This window comes from Perissodus microlepis, chromosome 4, assembly GCF_051167445.1.
Source record: "Perissodus microlepis isolate ML-2025 ecotype Zambia chromosome 4, ASM5116744v1, whole genome shotgun sequence".
NCBI lineage: Eukaryota > Metazoa > Chordata > Actinopteri > Cichliformes > Cichlidae > Perissodus > Perissodus microlepis.
Window position 1 is genome coordinate 14,913,489 of NC_140464.1, and position 25,323 is coordinate 14,938,811.

Sequence of the window (25,323 nt, forward strand, 5' to 3'; positions counted from 1 at the left end):
TTCTTACCTGAAGTTCAGTTCACCTGACACTTGGGTCTCTGCTTCTCCTGCGTCTCCTTTCCCTCATCCGCCTGCTGGCCTCCACCACTTGCTAATGTTACTGAATCTGTGGAAGCTCCGCGATAGCCACCACACGAAGTAACGAATAACGACCCTATCTAAATCCCAGTAACGATTAATGCGTTCCTGATTTTGGCATAATAACTAGTTACGGTGCTCGTTACCACAATAATAACGTAGTTACTGTAACGCGTTACTAAATAACGTGTTAGTCCCAACACTGGATGTGAGTGTCTTTAACCATAATGGCCATCATTTAATCTGTAATGTTTTAGTAATTGGTACCTTGTCAAAACATTTTCAGGACACTGTTTGCACTTACACATTTAAAGCCTAGAAAAAAATGAGAGAGAAGTTTGTTAGTCATTAGCAATAACTGAAATTTAAAAAGAATAGATTTGTTTATCTATGGAGCACATGTTCCATTAATACCTCAAATAAATACTTACAACTAGTGGTGCAACGGATCAAAAATCTCACGGTTTGGATTGGATCACGGTTTTAAGTCACGGATCGGATCAATTTTCAGATCAGCAAAAATAGAAAAAAAAAAAGACAAAAATTCAACTCGCTATTTACTTATTTAAGTATTTTTGGCCTATTAAAAAACATTCAACTGAAGACTCATTCCACACACTTATATAAAAACAAATTAAGGTGCAATATGGACATTATGGACCATGCTGGGCATCCTCTGCACATGGCCATAAACATCCGGAGGGGTCTGTTCAGTAACAGGTTGCTTCTCCCAAAGTCAAGGACCAACAGACTTAAAAAGTCACGCCATTAAACTGTTTAACTCCTCGCTGGAGGGGAGAGGGAGGGGAAATGGGGACAAAGGAGGGGGGAACAAGTAGCTGTAGTGCCTTTTCACTGTGCAATAGTTTTTGTTAATATCCAACGATGTAATAGACTCACAATACTTGAAATGTTCCCTTGTATTCTTATTCCTATTTATTCTATTTATCCCTTTTGTATACTCTGTATTTATATTTGTGTATATATGGTATATTTCTGCTCACATTCTGCAACTTCTGCTGGTGCTGTGCTACTGGAAACTGAATTTCCCGGAGGAACCCACCCGAGGGATAAATAAGGTTTCATCTAATCTAATGTAATCTATAGGGCAGTACAGGGCTTTGTATCTACCACTCCGCTGTGATATAACGAGCGGTCACGGTCACGTGGCTTTCCGTTGCCCTGGAGGTGCACCCATTTGTAATTAGAGCAACAGAAGATGCCTGGGACAGTTCAGCCATAACTTTAAACTTTTCCTGCTCATACATGCTTGGAACGATCTTGTCACACTGAAGTGGACACGCAACGAGATATCATAGCATGGCTCAAGCACGTTCATCACAGTTTAAACCCCTTGTTTTGCACAACAGAATATGGCCTCCCGTCTGCAGCTAAACACCCCAATAGCTTTTGTAATAGCTTTAGCCCGGTCGGACTGGGCAGCAAAAGGCTGCTTAAATGCCGCAAACTCCTCTGCTTCGCCACTTGGACCGCTAGCGCTGGCCATAACTATCGCTTGACAGTCTGACCACGCGCACCATACACATACTTTTTTTTTCTTTTTCGAATCTTCGGATCACGTGCGTACCTAACCATGGAGTGGGATTGGTTCGAATTTCGGATCAACCGTGATCCATTGCACCACTACTTACAACCCAGTCTGAGGCACTTTTGTTGCATCCACTGAGAGACAGAACTAGCTGACAAACCTAAAATGAAGGGGAGGGACACACAAATTGTCACAACTACCAATGGAAACTAATTCAAGGAGTTAAATTACATATTACATATTGCATTACATTTAACAGTACTGTACACACAATTGTGCTTTTTTTTTTAACAATAGATGAATGCATGTCTTACAACTGACAAATCAAATTTTTAATCGCCTAAATCACTGAGATTAACACTAAACCAGATATCAACACGGGGTAGAATTCCTCCAAGCAATGTACCAACTTAATTTGTGTATGTTTCTAAAATACACAATACATGTATTTTATTCTTCAAACCGACAGGATCGCCGGTGGTCATTACTGATGTCAGAGAGCAGGGGCTGTAGATGTTGGGAGTAATTTTAAAACCTATGGTTTTAGGCAAGACTTATCTTAACATCAATTGTAAAACATTCATGTCTGACATACATGTCTGACTACTTATAACACATGCAAGAGGTATACAAGCTAGAGTGTTAAAAATTTTTTTACCAGACATCATTTGTTTTTAAGATGTTTATCAGCTAGTATACATTAACCAAATTTATGGTATTGTCATTGTAGTACTACCAAATAATCCTCAGATTGCGATGGAGCATGGATTCATGCTACTGAACACACACCAGTAACAGTTGAAAATTGCAGTTGTTCAAACTTCCACACTGTACATGTGCAAACTCAGAAGTACGGAGAGCCTATTAGGACAATCTTCTTCAAATTAAAGTGCTGTTCATTTCAAATAAATGTCTTACGTTGGATTTAATTAACCACATTTTGTTGTATTAAAATATTGCGTTGTTAATTAAATTCAAAACAATATTCTTATGTTTAGACTTAAAAATTAATTGGTGATATTAGTTTCAACATAAAACGTTTACATAATGCTACCAACATCAGTGTATCATTTCTTGGAGTGTATTCAACTGTGCATAAAAATTGTCTCCTTGTAGAAGCAGCAGCATTTAAAGGACCAGGCACCCTGAAGAACATGAGGGATACTATTGAGAGACGTGCACTCAAAGATGGACATGTTTGAGGAGGCAAAAAATTTCATGTTGGAGCACTTGAACGATTTGAAGGTTTGTTACAATTTAATATGAATTTAATATGAAATATGATGACAACAAATTAAATGAATGTGTTCTTGAGGTTTAGTGTGATGTACAAAAATTCCAAAGTAGCCTTGAAACATATATCAAACCAATAATTTATATCTTGTCCAGTTATTCTTGGATTCAATCGTTGCCTCTGTAAAAAGTAACGTTTTTGATGATAAATTAGGGAAACGTCCTGAGGACACTGGAGAAAACCATGAAGGAATTGTGGGATTAAACAAGTTATTTTACTGCTATTTTATTATCAGTATTATCATTGCATTAGAACCACATAACAAGCATTGCATTAAAGCATTTATTGAAGCTGCTGATATTACATTAAAGTCTGTATTACAGGTGGTATCATAATCATATAATAATCTTTCATTGTAGGAGCAACTGTAATCATTTTATACACATTGCATTTTGGTGCTTATTAAAGAGTTGAAGCTCAGTCAGTTGATTGATGGTCAGAAGCTTCGTCCGGCGCGATGTCCAGCCGATCTATTGAGTAAAGTGGCCTAGAGCTATGGAAGGATTGCTTACACGCCTACAAAATAATACATGACACAAGGTATTCATTGTTATCTTTTATTCATTTATATCCTTTTTTATTAAGCTTTGAGTAGTGGCATTTAATTAAAGCATTTATTCAATATATTACATATATCGTTTTAGTAGATTGTTACACATATGAGAGTGGCCTCTGTCTGGTTGTGAGCTTTAGTAGGTCAGGTGAGAGGTGAAACAAAGTGCAATTAAGGTCGGGAGACATATACACACACATCTTAGGTAGATTCATATCTAGGTAAGACTTCAGACATTTTTCTTGCAACTGCATTTTGAGTCTGCAGAATTTACAGTTTTTGTTGCAGAGCATGCATCTGAGGTTTTGGAGAAGCAAGAGCGAGATGAGCTACAGAAAGCACCTGGCTTGGAAGCGAGGAGAATGTTCTTTTCAAACTGTGCCAAAAGTTGTCAACAGAACATTTGTGGTTTTGAGACTTATGCATGTATTATATCTGCTTTGACTCATGAGGGGGCGTCATAAATAATACCCATATGTTATAAAAACAACTGCTTGTGTACTATTGGGCGGAGATCTACAGCTGATGTTTTGCAGGGTACATCTCCCCACACGTGTGTTCATTAAAATCATCGTTTGACTTAACCCTCCTGGACCAGTGTTGTGATTTTGAATTCCTCCTGTATCCCCCCTCAATATTTGAACCCTTAACAGAATCCATTGAACACTCACTTAAGCTGGAGGCCTGCTCACTGCCAGGTAAACAGAATATATAAAGTATTGATGTTAGTATTAGGAATCTTCTCAATACAAACACTAACAGTAAATGTATAACAATTGGAAATACTGTGTTTTTAGATGTTTCAGAACATCTTGAGGTGGTGAAGAAACTTTATGAAGAACTTAATGCTGGTCAAGATGAAAAAAAAAAATAACCACACTGGGTAAATATTTTAAAGGGCTTTGATCATGAACTCTTTTGCTGATTATTGTCAACAATGTTTTTATTTAAAATATAACTGGTTCATCCAGCATCTGATCCATTTCTGATTTGCTCCACAGAAACAGCTGAGGCCTGATCACCAACAGAGCATCCCTGAGGAAACACTGATGGAGACAGGAGGTCTTTAGATACTGTCACAATAATTTTTGTTTTGCTCTCTTTTAATTTTGTGTTGATGTGTACTTTTGACATTTAATGAATTTTTATACAAAGATCATAGATATGAATTAAAACAGCTAATCCTCTTAAACCCTTTTAATCACGAGGGTCTAAATCATGTTTTGATTTCTTTCTTTTTTTTAAAAAAATTAGTAGTACCTTTTTAATCTCCTATAGCAGAGCGTGAAGACGTGATGCATTTCCCCATTTAAACCTGAGGTTTTAATTGTAAGAGGTTTCCAAAAGCATTTTGATTTTTGTTGCTTGTTTTAAATATCATAATTTAATGTTTCAAGTTGATGTATATACTGTGGGTTCTTTGGGATGGGAGCATTTATTTTAATGTATGTGCTTATTAGTTAAACATTAAGCCTTATCCAGCACTGAAATGATATTTACCATTTTAACTTCATAATTCTGTTGTAGTTATAACGTGTGTGTACATGACAAATAGTGAGAAATAGCTGTAAGTAAAGTTGTAGGAAATCAGCAGCTACTTCAGTCATCTTCCTGCCATTTAGCTTTTTCTGGGCTTAGAATTATTGGTGAATATATTACAGTTTGTGTTTTGGTTCAGGGTTTTGTTGTTTTGTTTGTTTGTTTGTTTGTTTGTTTGTTTGTTTTAGGTGTTTAACATTTTCATTATTTCTGCACATGTTGTTGAATTCTTGTTTTGATTTTTGTCTTCATTAATTGTCTCGTGTTTCCTCCTCCGACAATGATTTCTTGTATTTTCCTCCTGAAACGGTTCACTCACGTTTAGCATTTACTTTCATGTTTCCTGTAACCTTATTTCAGTAATGTCATTATAAAAGCTGACTGATTTTTTAAAATGCTCAGAAAAAGGTACTTCAGTGCTTCCTTTATTACCTCTTTTAGCATACAGGATTAAGATACACTGAAACATTCTTTGTGAAGTAAAGATCTCATAATTTATAGTGACAGACCATGCAGTTGTTGAAGAAAAAGGATATCAAAACTAGGCTTGTGGCATAGAGCATTTAAATGTTAATCATAAGTGTTCTTTTCACATTTTTGGGGGGGATACCGAACTGTTGAATCCACAGATGATTTTTGATGATTATACCACTGTAATAAAATTGGCTTCTTCTCATGAATCTTTATAAGCTCTATTGACAATTTATCAATTATTAAAGCTGACTGGTGGTCACTGTCAGATTGTTTTTGTTTTTTTGCTTCTTGTTGGAGTCACACATCTAGTTTTTAATCCAGCACATTGTGATGCAGCTTTTATGTCATTTAGTTTTCTTGTTTCCTAATCTGCACTGGTTATAAAAGAATGCATGTAGTTCCTTTTGTATACTGTTCAATAAATCTTAAGTGCAAGCAAACATTTACATTAGTCATAAGATGGAAAGTTTTTTTTTAATACCCCAGATCTTTTGCCCTAAAGCCACCAAAAAATTGCATTGTGGGAGCAACATACAGCGGTGTTAGAACGTGTTTGCTCTCTTCCTGATTTCCTACTCTTTTGTTTGTCACACTTAAGTGGAGTTTCTAAATGAAGGTCCCAGTACCTGTATTTTGTAAAAAGAAAAATTAACATGGAGCAAAAAAATTAAAAGGAGGATTACAGTGAGAATATTGACTGATAGAGAATATTAGATCACAATTATTGTTACGATATCAGGCAATCAGATGGCCTGTGTTCAGCAAATGGTTCAAGCTTTGTTTTTCTTCTGAGTAAATATGGTGTGTTCTGTTTGCATGAGGTTGCTTGCTTTGGGTGTGTGCAGTGGGTGGAACAGGACATTGACTTTAAAGTGGCTGGGAAGGGGAGATGGAGGACATCATATTCCCAAATCATTTGTACTTCACATTTCGGGGAATCAAAGAAGCTCTTTACCCATGCAAATATGAAACTTGGTGTTGTGGGGTGTGGTCTGCGGTGTTGCTGCAGGGTTGATCGATGCACCTGCAGCGGCATCGGCAATTACACCTCACCAGCTTAAAGTCTGTGCTCTCTCTGCTATTATTATTGTTGTTGTCGATGTGTGGCTGGCAGCTGGACAGGTGAACGGCAACTGTGTCCAAAAAGTGTGCAATAAAAGATGTTAACGAGTGTTTTGAACGTGGTCTGGTCGGTCATTAATGCCACACCTGGTTATCCTAAAGAAATACTCTGAGCCACTGTTAGCCACAGAGTCTGGTACTGCAGTGTGCATCTGTACATGTGACTTCTGTAATGGGAGGGGACAGGCTCACAGTCTCAAAGTCAATTCATCACAAAGGTTTTATACCCCTGTGACCATATATATACCAGGCTTTATAAATGTTTGTTGTTTGTTTGTTTCATAAATGCTTGGTTTTATACCTCTGTGACAATATAGGTGATTGAAACACTTTATTTTCTGGACATGACAATAATAAACCCCTTTAGTGTGACATTAAGTCACAACAGAGTTGTCTTGATGCATGCTGAGTCATCCAGGTAAGAAAGTTCCAAAAGGTGGATTCTGTTCATCTGAATGTAGCATTTTCAGTGGGAGAAACATTTTGTCACTCATCCAAGTGATTTGAATTTAGATGTGTAGAGTTAGAAATGCTACAGAAAGTGTTGAAATTAATGCAGATACCAGAGAGTTAAATCAAGTGGCACACAACAAGGTTTAGAATAAAGAAGTTTATTATTTGGATAGGCAAAAAGCTGCTATATATCTTGGAGTAGATAGTTTGACTAGAAGTGGCCTAATTTTCCTCAAAACCAATGACGTCTTGCACCACCAACACCATTTATCATGCGTTTATACGAGTTATTGTGTGTGCAAATGCAAATAATATGCAAATAACTTTCCCAAAATGACCTTCACATGGCTAATGAAAACCTTGAAACTTTTATTTATATAGCGCCAAATCACAACAAAAGTCACCTCAAGGCCACCTGCTGTGACCGGTTGGGGTGAGAGAAGGAAGACAGGATAAAGACATGCTGTGGAAGAGAGACAGAGGTTAATAACAGATATGATTCAATGCAGAGAGGTCTATTAACACATAGTGAGTGAGAAAGGTGACTGGAAAGGAAAAACTCAATGCATCATGGGAATCCCCGGCAGCCTACGTCTATTGCAGCATAACTAAGGGAGGATTCAGGGTCACCTGGTCCAGCCCTAACTATATGCTTTAGCAAAAAGGAAAGTTTTAAGCCTAATCTTGAAACTAGAGATAGTCTCTGTCTCCCGAATCCAAACTGGAAGCTGGTTCCGCAGAAGAGGGGCCTGAAAACTGAAGGCTCTCTCTCCCATTCTACTTTTAAATATTCTAGGAACAACAACTAGGCCTGCAGTGCGAGAGCGAAGTGCTCAAATAGGGTCATATGGTACTACAAGGTCATTAAGATAAGATGGGGCCTGAATATTTAAGACCTTGTATGTGAGGAGCAGGATTTTGAATTCAATTCTGGATTTAACAGGAAGCCAATGAAGGGAAGGCAAAACAGGAGAAAAATGCTCTCTCTTTCTAATCCCTGTCAGTACTCTTGCTGCAGCATTTTGGATTAGCTGAAGGCTTTTCAGTGAGTTTTTTGGACATCCTGATAATAATGAATTGCAGTAGTCCAGCCTGGAAGTAATAAATGCATGAACTAGTTGCATGAACTCAGTGTCACTAAGAGACAGGATATTTCTAAATTTAGAGATGTTGCGCAAATGGAAGAAAACAGTCTTACATATTTGTTTAATATGTGCGTTGAAGGACATGACTCCAAGGTTCCTCACAGGAAAGGTAATGCCATCCAGAGTAATGCTCGACCTGTGAGTAGTTCCACTGGGGGGTACTGGGAGTAGTAGGCCTTCACTTCGGGCCCCTGTCCCGACAGCCCCGCCCAGTCTGGGCGTTGCGCCGCCTCCAGCCAGGCCCCCACCTGAACCAACTTCGTGTCAGCCTCCTGCTCCCGCTTCAGTTGCTGTGTGGTCAATGGGAGCCATCCCCCTCCGCTGATTGTGGCCTGAGCAGTAGCCACCCCCAGTGCCTCCTGGGCCAGCTCCTTCTACCGCCGACAGTAGCAGCACTCGACAGTAGGGCTGTTCGATATAACAATATATATCGGATGACGATATAAAAACGTCTATCGTTTCATTTTACGCTATCGTTTGTTTCGTGGTGTCGCAAAATAAACTGTTTACGGCAATATTTTTTCACCGTATTGATGGTCACTGTAGTGGCTATATTAATTTCGTAAAGTTCTCACTTTCTCTTATATTTAATATAAGTACACTACCGACGGACAAGCGCCTGTTTTTATGCATTGTCGTTAGCAACAACCACGGTAAAACCATCGCGTGTCCGTTTGTTTATCTTCCACATAAACCTTTCAGAATAAAGCTCAAGATCCTGTTGAGACTTTTCAAAATAAACCGAATCACGTGAAATAGTATGCAGAGTGTTTATGGATGAGAAGCAAAAAAGAGCTGTCAGGTGCTAAAAAATAAACCTTAGACTCAGAAAACAGCGGCCGTTACAACTTATGTCTAAAAATTTATTGTTTCATGCATCGGTTAAAACACTCGTTCCAGGTACACGACGCCCAGCTGGAAACACTTCACGCAAGTCGAGCTGAGTCGAGATTCACAGAACTTTCAGAAAATGTAAAATTTTTGTGATTTATATCGTTATCGGACGTTAGATGTCTTATATCGGGATATGAGATTTTGGTCATATCGCACAGCCCTACTCAACAGCCATGCAGGGCCGTCTGGAGAGGGCTTCAGCGTTGCCATGCTGTCGACCTGCCAATGCTGGATCTCAAAGTCTTAGCCCTGAAGGACCTCCAGCCAGCGGGCCACCTGACCTTCTGGGTGTTTGAAGTTCAGGAGCCAAGTTAGAGATGCATGGTCAGGGCGCAGGAGAAACCGGCAGCCGTGCAGGTATTGCTGGAAGTGCCGCACCGCCAGCACTACGGTGAGCAGCTCCCGCCGAGTCATGCAGTAGTTCATCTCGGCTCGCCTCAGAGCACGGCTGAAGTATGCCACCACTCGTTCTCCAGCCTCGTCCTGCTGTGAAAGGACCTTGTAAGTCAAGCGGTGGAGAGAGCTGGCTATCGTCGCGAACCCCTTGATGAACTGGCGGTAGTACAAGGCTAGGCCCAGGAAGCTCCGCAGTTCTTTGACATTCGAGGGAGTCGGCCAGTCCCGGACCGCAGCCACCTTTGCGGGGTCCATGGCGATACCTTGAGTGTTGATCACATGGCCCAAGAATGTGGTCTCTCTCGCCAACAGCCGGCACTTTGCAGGGTTGAGCTGCAGCCCAGCTTGTTGGATGGCACTGAAGACCTCGCTTAGGTGGGACAGTGCACTGTCAAAGTTGCCACCAACAGTTCGTCCAGGTACACAACGCAGTGGCTACGAGGGATGTTCACGAGCAACCTCTCCATCAGCCTCTCAAACATCGCTGGCGCATTGCAGAGCCCGAATGGCATGACCCTGAACTGCCACAGCTCCTGTCCGATGGTGAATGCAGTCTTAGGCCTTGCTTCGCTACCTCCACCTGCCAGTAACTGCTGCGTAGGTGGAGGGAGCTGAACCAGCTGGAGGTAATGTAATCCAGGGCCTCGTTGATCCGCGGAATCCATGCAGAACCTTGGGCTGCCATCTCACTTATCTTTTACTCTGCCACCTGCCGTTTTGAGAGGGGCAGGCGGTGTGGGCGCAGACGGATGGGTTGAGCAGAGCCGGTGTCAATGGTTTGCTGGACCAGCCCCGTCTGCCTGCAGTGTTTGTCACTGGCGGCAAAGACGTCCACGTTCTCGGCCAGGAGGCACCTCAACCGCTGGCGCTGGTCAACGTTGAGACCTATGCTGCTGCGCTGCCACAGGTCATCAACAGCCTCGGTTGTCTTGGTCGAGGGAGGTTTGTCGGGCTTAGAAGCTGGGGCTGAGGTGATTAGAGATGATCCAGAGGCACTGGCGCCCAATGGTCCCTCTAAGCTGCACACGTGCCCAATTGCGCACTGCTGGCACGGTCTCTGCGCACAGAAAATCTGTGTTGCGCACAAAAAAAAAAAATCTAACCTGAATTGAAATTAAAATTAAAACTTCAACAATTCTGTTTTGCAGTGTGAGTCAGTAAGTGACTGGCTGCTCCTGTGTGGGATTAGAACGATGCCACCTTATCCCATAGTCCAGCTAATCACGCGATTCATATTCGTATATACGCAGCTAGGTCAGCGTCCTAACCTGTCACACCGGTGTTTTAGCTAGCAAAGCAGCGTGGCTGATGAGGAGTGAAGCCAGTTTAATGACAACGTGTACAACCATTGGAGATGTGAGCAGGACAGATGGAACAATTGACGGAAAAAGTGTGGACTTTATACCAGTTTTTCAATGGTGTTGATAGGCCACGTAAAACCAAAGTTATGATAAAAATATATGCAATGTTTGGTTTTCTTCCTGAATACTATCGTTGTTTATATTTACTGCGGGAGGAAATGGTAAAAACTGCGTTTTATAAGGAAAACGCTCGAAAGCACTCTCCGCCTGTGAGCAAAAACAAAACCAAAGAAACCCCCACCCTTTCCTATTGGTCGAAAAAAGTACCATGTCGACCAATCAAAAAATGATATAGCAACGTGATATCTAGTTGTTAAGTAACACGGGGGAAGTTTTAGGAGTGATCGTGGTGTTTTGAGATGTGAGAGATTTGAGTTAGTGTGTGGTGTAGTCAATAGTTTTGTTGGTGTGTCAGAACAATGAGGCGACTGCTGAATGTTACAGGTGTTACAGGAGTGATACAGCCTGTTGTCAGGCCTGCAGGTATCAGGCTGTTGTTCTCCGTTATCTCATAGTGGACAGAAATTATTTTTTGGAGTGGCACAAATGATTTGTGTGGCATCAGATTTGATGCAGAACAGCTGATTTTTCTGTAAATAGTTTATGTTTATTTAAAAACGCATTGGCTACATTGTAAGAAAATAAATAGCTGCAAAGTACCTCAGTTCTGAGGTACTTTTTTGAAGAAGTAACTATATAATTAATTGCCCAACATTGGTCATTATATACTGTATTTTGCAGACAGAGAGTTACAGGACTCTCTCCTAGACCATAGACTTATACTCATAATACAAGTCAGAGCTTTATAAGAAAAAAAAGAAAGTTGTGTTTTCAAAATTGTAGTTCAAGTTATTTTTACTTCCAATAGTGTTAACATACTACACAGGTCAATGACTAGATTTTTTTACATTTTCATTGTAAGTGGGCTAAAGCAGTTAATTACAAGTAGTCTAACATAAATGTAAATGCAAATGTAAATTTGATTATTTTAATAAACCATGTAACTTGGATGGATACGATGCTGGCGTGACCACAGTGCACACGTCTGATGTCGCTCACAGTGGTGCAAGAGATCGCTCAGGGAGTTTGTGTGTTCGCTCAGACACATTAAAAATTAGAGGGAACATTGCCGGCGCCCGAAGTCTGTTGAGCGCCAGCTCCCTGAAGCCTGGCTTGTCTGTCTCTGGTCCCCTCCGTTCCCTGCTTTTGACTGCACTGGAGGGCCAGAGTCTCGGTACCAAGAGTGATAGCCAGCTTCGCGGTGTCAATGCAGGCCCCCCAGCGGGTCAGCAGATCAAGGCTAATGATGCACTGGTCTTGAATGTCAGCAAGCAAGAAGTCGTGCACCAGCTCCAGATCCTTCACTCGGTGGAGCGGTGGTCCCCTCTCTACACCGCTCCCACCCCTTTTACCTGAGGCTGCGTAGTTCTGGTCTTCGGGGTGGGTGCCGGGTAATCGTGCGCCACGTGGCCAGGCTCATCGCACCGGTAGCAGCAGCCAGTTGGTTGACGAGGACGCCTCCAGGGCACTGAGGGCTACAGCTGGCCTATCTCCGCGACCTCCCCATCGCAGTCTGCGGCTCTGATTTGGGGGTAGTTTGAGGGGGACACCTGCTGGTTAGGTCACGAGGCAAGTACCAGCTCGGCCCTTTCAGCCTCAAGGAGCGCTTCACAGAGAGTTTGAGGCATGGCCAGGCGGACGTGTTGGCGTAGTAGCTCTGGAAAAAGTCCTCGCAGAAAAGCATGCAGGCTAAGCTTTTCACGGCTGCTGCTAGGAACTCCGGGTAGCCACGACGAGCATACAGCAACACATCCACTACAAAGGTGCCCAGGCTCTCCCCCAGCCGATGGCTCTGGTTGGTCAGCTGCTCCCTGCTGTAAACAGTGGAGTGCTGCTGCCCAAATCGCCTCTCAAGTGCCATGGTGAGGGCCTGGAGCTCATGCTGCTCTGTCAGGGCTAGATCATCTGCAGTGCATCTCCTTCCAATGCTAGTGCTAGGTGTGTAGCAGCCTCTTCGTCGCTCCAGCCACTATGCCTCATGGCTAGCCGGACTTGTGAGAGGTAGGGCTCTAGCGGGGTTAGCCCGTTTTATTTCGGTACCTTAGCTGGCATTGTAGGCATCACTGCTCGCTGTCGGGGGCTCAGCGTGTCGGTCGACAGAGACAGCCCTTGAAGCATTGTCCTAGCGCCTTTTGCGACGGGCCGCTGCCGCGGTGCGCTTGCACCGTCAGGACCCGTCGGGGGACTTAGATGGCCGCACGCTTCCTCTCTCTTCAATCGCCAGCTTCCCAAGCAGCGAATGCTCTCCTCGACGCCTTGCTCCAGCCTCTGAATGTCTCTCTCCATTACGGCAAGGGTGAGCTAGCCCACTTCTGACACCAAGGTTGCGAGCTCAAACAAGGAGGAGACAGAGGTATTCAGTGGCGGTCCTAGCCTGTTTGGCGCCCTGGGCGAACACTCCCTCTGCCCCCCACCCCCATTATCCAATGACACATCTGCTTACCTGTATCCTTTGCTCGCTTCTCCTCCTCTTCTTTTCTATTTTTTCAAAACTGAGCACCTGATGGCTTTGAACTTTTCTTGTCCATCTTCCATTGGTTTTAATTTTGCACTCCAGTAGGAACACCCATCCCCTAACCCGAGGATCACCACAACATAATCTAATAGACCTACATCTTAGTTCACAGATTCACTTTGTCTAAGGCTACGTTCACACTGCAGGCGAAAGCGCATCAAATCCGATTTTTTGACCCTATGGGATAATTATTAGGTTATTTACATTATTATGTAAATAACAAAATAACTTAAAGCAAAAATTGGGAAATGTAAAGTCCGAAGTCTTTATATTAAGGGCCATCAGTCAAACAATATTGTTTGCTCTGGGTCTAAACAGAGCGCGTTGTGCATGACATCTTCTTTTGCGCATGCGGGCCGCTTTGAGGGTTCACACTAGAGCGCGTTTGCTGTCGCATTTTATTTGCAGTGTGAACAAGCAGACAAAAAAATCAGATTTGATCAAAAAATCGGAATTGAGCATTAAGACCTGCAGTGTGAACGTAGCCTAAGGTGTATTTCTGGGATTTCACACAACCCAGGATTCAAATCATGAATACATAATGGGCTTGGATTTACATCATTATGAATGAAATGTGCTCTATTTGGAAGCAGCCACCCCCCTCCCCTTTCGACGGGTTATGTGTGAGACTTTAATTCATCAAACTGTAAATTATAAATTTTAAATTGTTGTTGATCCCTTTACCTCTAGTCCTAGAGTGTATATTTATTTTCTTACTCTTCTTATATTTATTGTTTGTTTACTTGCACTGCTATAACTGGAGCCTCGTCGTCTCGTCTCTCTATATACTGGACTGTATGTAGCGGAGATGACAATACAGTTTACTTTGACTTCAGCACAGCAGCAAGCAGGCGCACCGAGGGCTCTCGCGCTCACTTTTCGCATATAGAATTTCGAAAAAACATCGGTGCAAATTATACATCTGTATCATAATGTCTGGTGTTTTCGTGTTTGTTGTTTTGTTTTTATTTTGTTTTATTTTGCGAGTTGGTTATTAGATGTGGCTCCAGCCAGCCAGAGAATCCCCCACCGCCCCGCCCTCTCCTCCCTGTGCCGCAAGCAGCAGGCGCACCTCGCAAACGGAGGGCGCCCCTTACTCCAAGCACTCAGCTGAGTGCACCATCCCCTCCGAGCTCCATGACCTGCACTCAATCTACAGCAGGCGGTGCTGGACCAAGGCCAGGAATATCGTGAAGGACCTCAGCCATCCCAACAATGGACTGTTCTCTCTGATGAGGTCAGGAAAGCGATTCCGTTGCCTGAAGAACACACAGAGAGACTGAGGAGGAGCTTCTTTCCGCAGGCCATACGGTCTCTCAATCACACCACCACATAGTACTGACCCACACATATGGTTTCTACACACACACTGGACATTCTGTTGTACAGCTATTTTATTTTTAACTTTAATTTTTATATTTTATTTTATTCTTTCCCAGTTAAATTTACCCTTAATTTTAATTTTAATTTTTATTTCCTATCCTATTCATAGTCTTTTATTTTAGGTCACGAGCAGTTGTCAAAGCATTTCACTGCATGTCGTACTGTGTATCACTGTTTATGTGACAAATAAAATTTGAATTTGAATTTGAAGAGCACGTCACATGGTAACCATGAACAGAACACAGCTGGCAACATAACCCAAACAGCCCTGACCCGCTACAATATTTTAGCACAGTGTGTAGCATATGGTTGGCTCTGCTGTCGAAAAATCAGGGTACATTGAGTCAAAAATCCCTTGTTTTTATCTACTTCCCCAGAGAATTTTTCAGGGGAAGAAAAATTCTTTGGGGAAGGGAGAGGACAGGCAGCTGCTATATTTAGTGAAGGTGGAGGGGGCGGAACACTTTCTGCGGCCCTGTGAGGTGTTAGCAACCTTTGAGATCGGTTACAACCTGTAGCAGCGTGCTCTGTGTAAGGGGCTACTAGCCCAGCTATGTAGGGGTGAAGAGGCACACAGGCTGCCCTGAATGACTAAAGGGTGGTGGGATCTGGGTCCGTGACCCCCCCTTAGTACAGTTGACCCGGATACTTACTTCTGTAAGAATGGTTTTAGCTATCTGGCTGCTACAGGCACAGAAGAAGGGCTCCGGGGCCCAGACCTGCGAAACAAATGCACTGAATATTAACACAGCCTCGCTTACCTCCGTTTTTTCTGTACCTAACCAGACAACTCGGGTGCCCCTACTCCAAGGCAACCTGGGTTGGACAGAAGCATACAACCACGACTTTTTAAACAACGTGGCCCCTTTTATTTGTTCGGATGGCCCTCATGAACCAAGACTGATTATCAATGTTAACAGGGCCCTGGAGAGCAAAGGGCGACAGCAAGGAAACTCCCCAATACCAAAGAAATAAAAGAAATAAAATAAAATAAATCAAACAGGCCGGTGTGACCAAATGTTGTGAGTTCTCGACCCCGCCCAAACCACACTAGTCACAGGAAAAGGGCGCAAAGATCACAATACAGAAGAACAATTAAGGTTAACACAGCTTCATCACATTACTTGCAATGTCCAAACAAACAAAAAAAATAGTTCCAGTCTTTACAGTTTGATCCAGTGAATTGTCCCTGGTATGTGGAACCAATAAACAGTTCTAGGGGTAGCTGTCGTGAACCAGAGTTCCAGTCTGTTAGGCTGCCCAGAAATTCCAGCCGGAGCAGAACATCCAGTCTCAGGTTCGCAAAAAAACAAAGAAACAAAGAACACAGAAACTGTACCTTCGCCTCCCGAGAAACGGGGCGTGAAGAACCAACGGGTTAGAAAAGAGCGATGCTCTCACATACGGCCAGCTGGAGCAGGGTGAACGACCAGAACGTCGTCTGAGTGGCAGGGTATTCCAAACACCGCCAACTCCTGAGGTCCTAAACGTCGGGTCCGCGGAATGTATCGGAGCTCCGGCAGTCCCCAGGCAGTGCGAAGTGAAGCCGTCCAATTCCCCTCCCCGAAAAACGCTAGCCCTTTGCCAGGCAGCCGGCCGTGCTGCCTCGCTTTCTATACGTGTTCTACAGTCAAATTCTACCTATAGCGATGGGAAACTGAGGTGAGTTAGAAGGCAACGGCTGCTAGCCTTAGCTCTCGCTTAGCTCCCCTGCTCACGCTATCTCCGTCGGCACTACACCCCAGCGCCGCGCCCGGAAGTCCGCTGTAACCGGAGTCGGATTCCACACACGGAAGGAAACTCCGCATAGACTCACTGCGGTCCCGTCCACTGCCCCACTAACCTCCCGGTTACTCTTTGTTCGGATTTGTTCTGACCGCGGGACTTTCCTGGTGTCTTCGGCTGTAAAGGCACGCGCGCGCTCTGTACTGCACCCCGCTCGCTCCCAACAGCGCGTGCACGTACTCTCCTCAATATGTCACTTCCTGTTGGCTTATTCAGACAGGCTGCTAAAGACCCTATATGGCAGTTTTCCACAAGTTATAAGTATGTGCCCTCACATCTGTTCTTTGGTGATATGTTGAAGCATTTTTCATGACGCTTCAGGAGGTCCGCCTGCAGCAACAGCTAACGTTGTACAGGGGTCGAGTCCGCTGAGTTCCCAAGGATTGGTGGGAAGAAAGCGGACCCAAATGCTGGACTCTTCCGAGGGAAAACTGTTAATTTATTTACAGTGAACAACACGAACAATATGTACAATTTACCAGCTCTGCAGCTCCTACGAGGCGGCCTCCAGAAAGTCCTTTCCACTGTGCAAGTGTCAAAGGTAGTGAAAAACAGCCACAAACAATCAGTGATCCAATCCGTGCTCCTATTTACAAATCCATGCTCGTGCTCTGAGCAATAAACTCAATGATCCAGCATTGACTGGAGCTTGGCTGCACTGCTAAATAGGTTCCTCCTGCCTGAGATCTTCTAAGATAGGTCTAAGACCTTACACAAACAGGCACACACAGACACAAGCATGCTTTCTCACTCTAATGCACACATACAAATACCCTCACACTCGCCCAATATGGAGACAGACAGAAACATTAAAGCTATGCAACACTTTAGAGTAAGCCAAACAATAGTGTGTCTCTCTATCTGTTCTCTTCTCAGGCCTTATACCAGGGGTCTGCAACCTTTAAGACCCAAAGAGCCATTTGGACCCGGGTTCCACGCAAAAGAAGCTGGGAGCCGCAAATACTTTTTGACATCTAAAATGAAGATAACACTGTATATATTGTTTTTTACCTTTATGCTTTGTGTGAACAACTAAGGTGTGTTGCTTATGAAATCCTTGAAGTGCTACAGAGAAAATTACATTTTATTTATGTAATTAACACATTTTGAACTCTTAAAGAAATATAACAAAAGGAAAGACACCCAGCTGAACTAAAATGATCCAGCAAACAAAAACTGTTGTGAGCCGCCACCCTTATATCGCCTTTGGGATTTTGGAGCCTTGACCTGACTTTTAAAAAATAATTTGAAAAAAAGCACTATGCTGCTAAAAGATGAAAAATAGATATTTGCAAAATTCTACCTAAATATGTATTTTACCTGGTTAATGTGTGTGGCGGGGCGTGGTCTGCAGCGCCGCTGCAGGGGAGGCGGACGCACCTGAGCGGGACCCGCAATCACGCCTCGCCGCCTTTACGTCTGTGCTATCTATGCTGTTGTGTTGGTGTGTGTCGGGCTGTGAGCTGCAAAGCTACAGCCGGCTGTATGCGTACAGCAAGCGTGTGTGAAAAGTGGTCAATAAAGAGATGCTGAAAAGCGTGTTCATGCAAACATCGTCAGGTGTTGGTATGTTTACAATGGGACTTCTGCTCCTGAACCTCTGCGCACAGCGTCTGCAGATCGGGGCTGTACGAAGTCACTTTCATCTTTATGCAGGACTGTAAGCTGTCATCTGTGAGGCGTGAGCGGTGTTTGTTTTTAACATAGTTCACGGTGGAGCTGCTGACATAATGTGGATCCGAAGATCCAGAATTGGCCTACCTGGGGTTGAAAGTCTCGATAAATGCACGGCGTTTCGGCGGGTATACCGGCTTCCGCCAGTGTGACGCTTATTTTGAGCAATGAAAAAATAATAGAATATAATTTTATTTTTATATTTCAATATCACAATAATCTTCCAATTTAGAACTACAAGTTAAAAAAGAACTACCGTAATATAAATAAAATACACTTCAGCTAAATACTTCTAATTTATTTTCCCAAACCACGGGGAGCCGCACTATAAGGACTAAAGAGCCGCATGCGGCTCCAGAGCCGCAGGTTGCCTACCCCTGCCTTATACAGTGTACATGTGTAATATCACATGACTGTAAAGTCATGTGATATTACACCATTTAACTAAACTGCTTCTCTATAAGAGTGTCACACACATATCTGTTCCCAGGATAATGTTGGAAGAAGTGTACAAATGAAACTGGCTGGATTGCCGCAGGGGGCACTTGCATAGACAATTACTGTGTATGCTTTACCTCATTGCAAGTAAAATAAACGTGTTGGAACTCGCTAGTCTGTGTGTCTCACTTCATAAGAAAATTATTCTAACATTAACCAACCAGCAAGCAAGCAGAGAACTTTATCAGTCTGGATACACAGGACATGTTACCTTTACCAACATTTATCAACAGCATCAACATTTTTCAATGCTATCCCCCCTTCATCAAGATATTTCTGCCTTTCATGAGAAAAAATTTTTACATTTGTGTGTGTGTTTATTTTATTTAATTTTATTTTTTTAGACCCGACCATGAGATAAACAGCACCCTCAGCACTCTATATGTTCTAAATACCAGTAGTCTGTTGTTGGTTTTTTTGCCAAAAATACTGATTTTGTTGTTGCCATTTTAGATTAGGTTTCCAGTAGGATTATAATGAGTTTATATATGGACTTATGCTGCTCATGTTTAGGTTGAAGCAAAATTAATAGTTTGGCATAGAATTAACATAAAAATGATGTATAATTTTTGATATTTAGTTAGAGCACTAACTCTTTTAATGCATTCAATTTTTTGAGATGGTAGTAGTGGTAGTTGGTGGATAACCACCATCATCATAATTAATAAATAAAGGACTTAAAGGGTTTGAAGTTGATCTGTTGGTTAGTATATAAAGTTGTGCCTTACTTTATTTATAGTTCCTTTTGCTGCTAATAGTTCACCTATCTTATATACCAAAAATAAGTGTTTCGTGCTTGTAATTTGAGTAAAATGTAATTAGATTTTGAAAAAAGCAGGAAACCTCACAACCTCAAATTTGTCACCACTGCTAAGACTTCTGAAGCAGCAGGACACACATCTTTCAAAGTTTAAGGCACACAATTTGAAATTAATACAATGTGGTTTTTATATTGTTTTTATTGATCTATGTGAAAGGAACCTTTCTCAGATTTGAAATAAATTTGAAAGCTGTTGATCTTAAAGGAGAACAGTAGGGATTGTTGTGCAAATTGCATTGTATATTGGTGATACATCACATGGTGGCAGCAAACACTGTTGAGACTAAAAACAACATAAAAGTTGCAGTATGCATGAATAATATGATGCTTTTAAAATTACTGTACAACTATAAATAGGATATTCTTATATACTAATAGTAACAGGAAGCCAATAGTGTCTACAAGAGTATTAAAATTTCTCAATGGCAAGCATGTTAGAACAGTTGGAGATTATAACATGACTCTAGCTTTGAATGTGTCTTAATGACTATCATAACATTATGAAATACTTATTTGGGGTTTTAGCTTTAAGTGTGTGTGTACTAGAACTTCTCATAAATTGGTTCTATAGTCTGTACTTTTTAATTGATTAGTTCCCTGTGTTCCCTAATATTGCTGCATTCTTTCATGGATCATTATTGTACTTCAATAAAAGGTTGTTTTAAGTCTGAAGCCTGCCTACACCTGCATAGGGGTTCTAGCTCTTCCTTAAACAAACAAGTTTTAGGTGTACTTTTGGTAGGTGTTCATATAGTAGGGTCACAGAGGGGGACAGGGTGTTCCACCTGAATAAAATTAATTTGAAGTAGAATTAAGTGAGCTTGTTTATGAAAAGAATGTAAATGACGATGCCATAGTTTTTTGTTTGTCACAGGTTCAGTTTCATTTTGTCATGACAACATTCTCTCTTAATGTTCATATTGCTGTTATCTTTGCAATAGTTATTTTACATCGAGCCACTCCCATCACCTTTTATATAACAACAGCCCTTCCTGCTTTTCTGAACACTTGATTCTCCACATGTAACTTGCACATTTTGTGATCAGCCAGTCTGATCCCACTTGCCTTCTGCCAAAATCTTTACAGTGCCATCTGAATTGTTTTGGGGTTTTTTTTTCTTTTCAATTTTATGCTTTTTAACTCCTACTTGCATTTGGACCTTGCTTATTGCCTGTTTTTGCTTACTTGTTACGTGTCGGTAACAGGTAAGCCCTGGTATCTGCAGACTAAAGGTATCTCAGTGACAACTATACCATTTACGAGAACTTCAAATATTTACATAGAATGGAATTTAAACATGACAAGGTAAGGATTCAATTCAGTTTCAATACAATTATAAATATATACGTATACATATCTATGTGTGTGTGTGTGTGTGTGTGTGTGTGTGTGTGTGTGTGGGTGTCAAATTTAATATTGTTATACTGTTTAAAAGTTAACTGTTTATGTTAATTGTCAGCTTTTGGCATCCACAAGTAAAAAAGGTGAGACAGATTAATCTTACTGATTACCTTTAATATTCATCTTTGTTTTCAAGGCAGTAATATTTTTGCTTGGGCTAAATAAATCTGTTGAGTATAAGTTATGAGTTTTGTTTTAGTCCAATTAGGAAAGAGAAAGTCAGATCAACAGGATGGGTCCAGCCATCAACAATCAGCTAAACGACGACGTGAATCTTCACCAGGATCAAAATCAGGTATTTAGATTTCTTTCTAAATAATGGCATCTTACAAGCTACTATGGGATTAAAATTCTATGCTGTGTAAATATTTGTTTCTACCTTTTTCAACTTTCTGGTATCTGACGTACCAATAGGATCAAATCATAACAGTCAAAGGCATGTTATTGCATGATTGTTACTTAAGGGCATAAAACTCCTTTGACAAGTGGCAATAGTGTAACTGGTATCTTGCTTTCGTAGCATTCTCCAGTCTGTCTGTGAGTTACTCAGAGCATGTAACACTACTCAGTCCCACCATAAAAGTGGAAAGGAGGTAGGAAATAAAAATGACCCTGTATGAGGGGCTAAAATAAATGAATGAGATATTGCACATAAAATTATAGTGTCCTAGCAATTATAATTAATTCATTAATTGGTTGCATGATTCACTTCATTGTGCAAATAGGGGGTCACTTTGTCTTTGTTCACTGTGGAACAGTATGGAGAGATTGTGTCTGTATATTGGTGTTAATGGGATGAAAAGATGGGGCAGGTTTAAAATTGTATAAGGCTAATAAACTCCTTACATAGTTTTTGCATCCTGTTTTGTATATCAGTGCACCACATTGTGACATACAATGCTTCCTGATTCCTGCCTTTCTTTACCTTTACACTGACAGAAGCAAGAATACTGTCTGATGTAAAAGCTATAATAGAAGATGTGATGGCAAATCTACAAGACCAACATAAGTTAAATGCTTTCATAAAGTGAGTATCAAGTTTTCCATATTTTGCACGGATATAGCTCCAAAAAGATTGTGTATATTTTGTACAGCATATTTTCCCTTAATTAGCAAACTACCACAGAATTTCTGTGTAAGATGTTATGACTTAGTGGAAATCAAGCATAATTTATTGACACCGGTATCTTGTTAGAATTCCTGCAATGGAAAATTATATACCAATCAACCCTGGTTTTGAGCTGAATATTAATACACTGAAATTTATGCAATATAGGAATAAGATGGAAATCATTTGGGAATATGTGCAACAGTTCCTTTGAGGCAAAACCAATTACTAATACTGTAACCTGCAAGCATTAATAATAATTTGTGATAATTAGTGTGAGACCTGGAAATAAGGTTGAGGTTGTTGCTTTGTCATATTTGGGTATTATCACCATATTAGAATGCTGCATATTATTATCGATTAAGATTCCAACTTATAGTTATATATTTGCATTCCTCAACAGTAAACATTTTTTTAGTGGTTGAATGTTGTGCTTGAAGTCCATCTGTCGACTCATTTAGGTATTTAGGTATTAAGTTTGTTATGTGTCTAATAAATAACAACAAAGGTTTTAAAATTTAAAAAAAAAAATTCACTGTTTTCATGGTTTTTTTTTATGACAGATCTAAATAAGTTTATTAAGCACTGTGTTTGGTGCTGTTGCTTCTTGCTTAATAACAAATGTAGCATTTTCTTTTTAATCTTTTTTAATTTTTTCCTTTTAAATCATGTCTACAAAACATTAGATTAAAGCAGTGGTTCCCTAACTTTTTTTGTTGGGCCCCCCTTTGTTTTACAAGAAAAATGTTCGCACCCCCCTCGCGCGTGCACACGCACGCACGAAAACATCCTCCAAGCACAAACACCAATATTTTGCTCCATTGCGGTTTATTTCACACCTCAAACATTTAGGAAACAATTAAGCAAATACAAGTAATCTGCAATAAATTACAGGTAGTAATAAAATAAACTACTAACTCTTTTACGCTACGTCCACACCTACACGGGTATTTTTGACAACACAGCTGTTTCATCCACACGGAAACGGCGTTTCGAATCACCGAAAATAGAGATTTTTTAAAACTCCTTTTTTGCATTTACGTGTGAACGAATACAGAGTTGTCACACAACGTCAAAGGGATGTGCCTTTTTTCACGTCACGCTGTGCGCCACGTTATTGTTTACATGAGATGAATTGCAGAATAGCAGATAGATTAACAATATTTTGTCTCTATCTTCAGGTTTTACACGCTTACATACACACACACAGTTACTGTCCCTCTATTTAGAAAGGCAGAAGCGTCACGGTGTGATTATTTTACGTGTAGTTGTTTTTTTCCTGTGTAATAATATTCAACATTGCTATCAATACATTTTTCAATCCCTCTGCAAAATGGGTTCAAAAACATAAACAACTGTTGGATGCTGTTTGTCCGATTTGAGGAACAAATCGTGGCAGGATCAGCCTGATGTTATTTGTATCCCGCTGTAACTTTACTGTGTAAAGAGCTAACATCTCCAAAATGTCAGGAGTAGTTAGTCATTACAACAAGTGTTTGTGAACTAAAAATCACGAATGTGGGATACTGTTTGTCCGTGATTTGAAGAACCCAGCACGTGCTCCCGATGAAGGGAAAACCAATTCTGCAGGGGAGACCTACCTTGGCACTTGTGCAGGTGAAGCCAAACAGAAGATATGCTTCACCATATTTTCTAGTCTTTGGCTTAGAATGAAGTTGGTTTGGAAACATATTCAGCGATGCTTCATCTCCTGATTTGCGTTTGTGGAGGTGCCCCGTGATAGCAGTGTCCAAGCATTGTTTTTTTGTTGTTGTTTTTTTTGCCTTTTCATACCGCGCCCCTCCTGCAATGGCTCTGCGCCCCCCCTAGGGGGCGGGACCCACACTTTGGGAAGGTCTGGATTAAAGGAATGTACTCTAATAGACCTAAACCTGTTACAAAGACATAATTCTGCTTTTATATTAATGCATGAGTAAAAATAATATGACTCAGGGGCAGTGTTGGGTGTAATGCGTTACTGATTACTGTTCATTTTTAGGTATTTTAATTACAGTTACTTACAATGTACTTGCGTTACATTGTAAAATAATTAAACTTGCTGAATATCATTATTTAATTTCAATAATTTATCTTCTAAACGTAGAAGTAAACTCTGCCCCTTTAACATCGCTGTAGTGCAGGTGCACGTCATTTCGCGCCAGTTTGCTGCATAGTCGTATTCTAAAGCGGAAGATGTTGGACTCGGCTGAAGCGAGTGGCTGTTTTATGAAATGGAAATATTCCCGTCACTTCACTTTTCTGAAACAAGCAGACAAGAACATTACAGCAATATGTAAGCTATGTCCTGGGGAGAAAAAACTATCGGCCGTTGTTAATAGCACGAGTAATCTACTGAAGCGCCTGACACGAGAGCATAGATGAACACTTCTGAGTGATCCTTGTTCATCATCCATGGATAACACTGCGGCAACTCCTGCTAAGCAGGCAAAACTTGATTTTACTTCAGCACCAGCACAGAAAGCATCTGAAGGTGAGCTTAAAAAATGATTGCAGCCTATATTGTGGAAGAGATGCTACCCGCTGCGTACTGTAGAGTCTCCGTCTTTATAAAAATGTATTTATTATTTAAAAAGTTTAATTTCTATTGTTTGTCCACTCAAGGTTTATAGGGATTTTAAAAAGTATTTAGTTAAATTACTTATTGAGTAATTAAGTTACTTTTCTGACACAGTAAATAGATAAGTATTTTAAATACAATATTGACTAAGTAATTAGTAATTAATTACTTTTTTAAAGTAACTTGCCCAATACTGCTCAGGGGAGGTGTTTTCCTGCAGTGAGTACTGTTTGTTTTCTATTTTCCTATTTACAAACTTCTTCTTAATACTGGTATAGCGGCAACCTTCGGTCCTTCTTTGCCGCTTCTGCAGGACGTAAAGTTTCTGACTTGTGCTCTTCGTTGATTTTCTTGTACGCCTTTTGTTAGCAAAAACGAAGCGAAGGAAAAAAGGGGCAAAACATTTATTACCATACAAACCAAAAAAATACAAAACAAATGCCTCCAGCGGGAGCTCCTTTACATTCCCTTTATGCAACAAAAACAACATTAAATGGCGACGGTCAGAAAACTGTTGCTCTACGTCCTGCTTGCTTGCCTAACCTTTCCTTCCCCCCCCCACACACACACACATACACATGCGGGTCAAATACACACCCCCTTTACGACATCTATCAACACTTTACAACAACACAATATTTAT

The 25,323-nt window shown here is 41.1% G+C and overlaps 1 protein-coding gene and 1 long non-coding RNA gene across 6 annotated transcripts in view; both read left to right on the forward strand.

Moving 5' to 3' along the window:
* Positions 1 to 4,272: 4,272 nt before the first annotated feature.
* On the forward strand, positions 4,273 to 5,927 carry LOC146388592 (uncharacterized). The gene is made up of 2 exons (XR_014800062.1): positions 4,273 to 4,357; positions 4,476 to 5,927. It is a non-coding gene; the product is annotated as an uncharacterized LOC146388592 (long non-coding RNA).
* A 14,667-nt stretch (positions 5,928 to 20,594) lies between these two features.
* The window catches only part of LOC146388593 (nuclear GTPase SLIP-GC-like), a 48,700-nt gene continuing 43,971 nt past the window's right edge, over positions 20,595 to 25,323 (forward strand). For 4 of the 5 annotated variants that reach the window (XR_014800061.1, XM_084925987.1, XM_084925988.1 and 1 more), the window contains exons 1-4: positions 20,595 to 20,898; positions 21,053 to 21,077; positions 21,194 to 21,289; positions 21,934 to 22,021. Coding sequence is in view for 4 of the 5 variants with exons in the window: in XM_084925987.1 (XP_084782113.1) it covers positions 20,878 to 20,898; positions 21,053 to 21,077; positions 21,194 to 21,289; positions 21,934 to 22,021 (230 nt within the window). In the remaining variant the exon portion in view is untranslated. The remainder of the gene's footprint in view (positions 20,899 to 21,052; positions 21,078 to 21,193; positions 21,290 to 21,933; positions 22,022 to 25,323) is intronic. The other variant, XM_084925990.1, reaches the window with a different exon arrangement.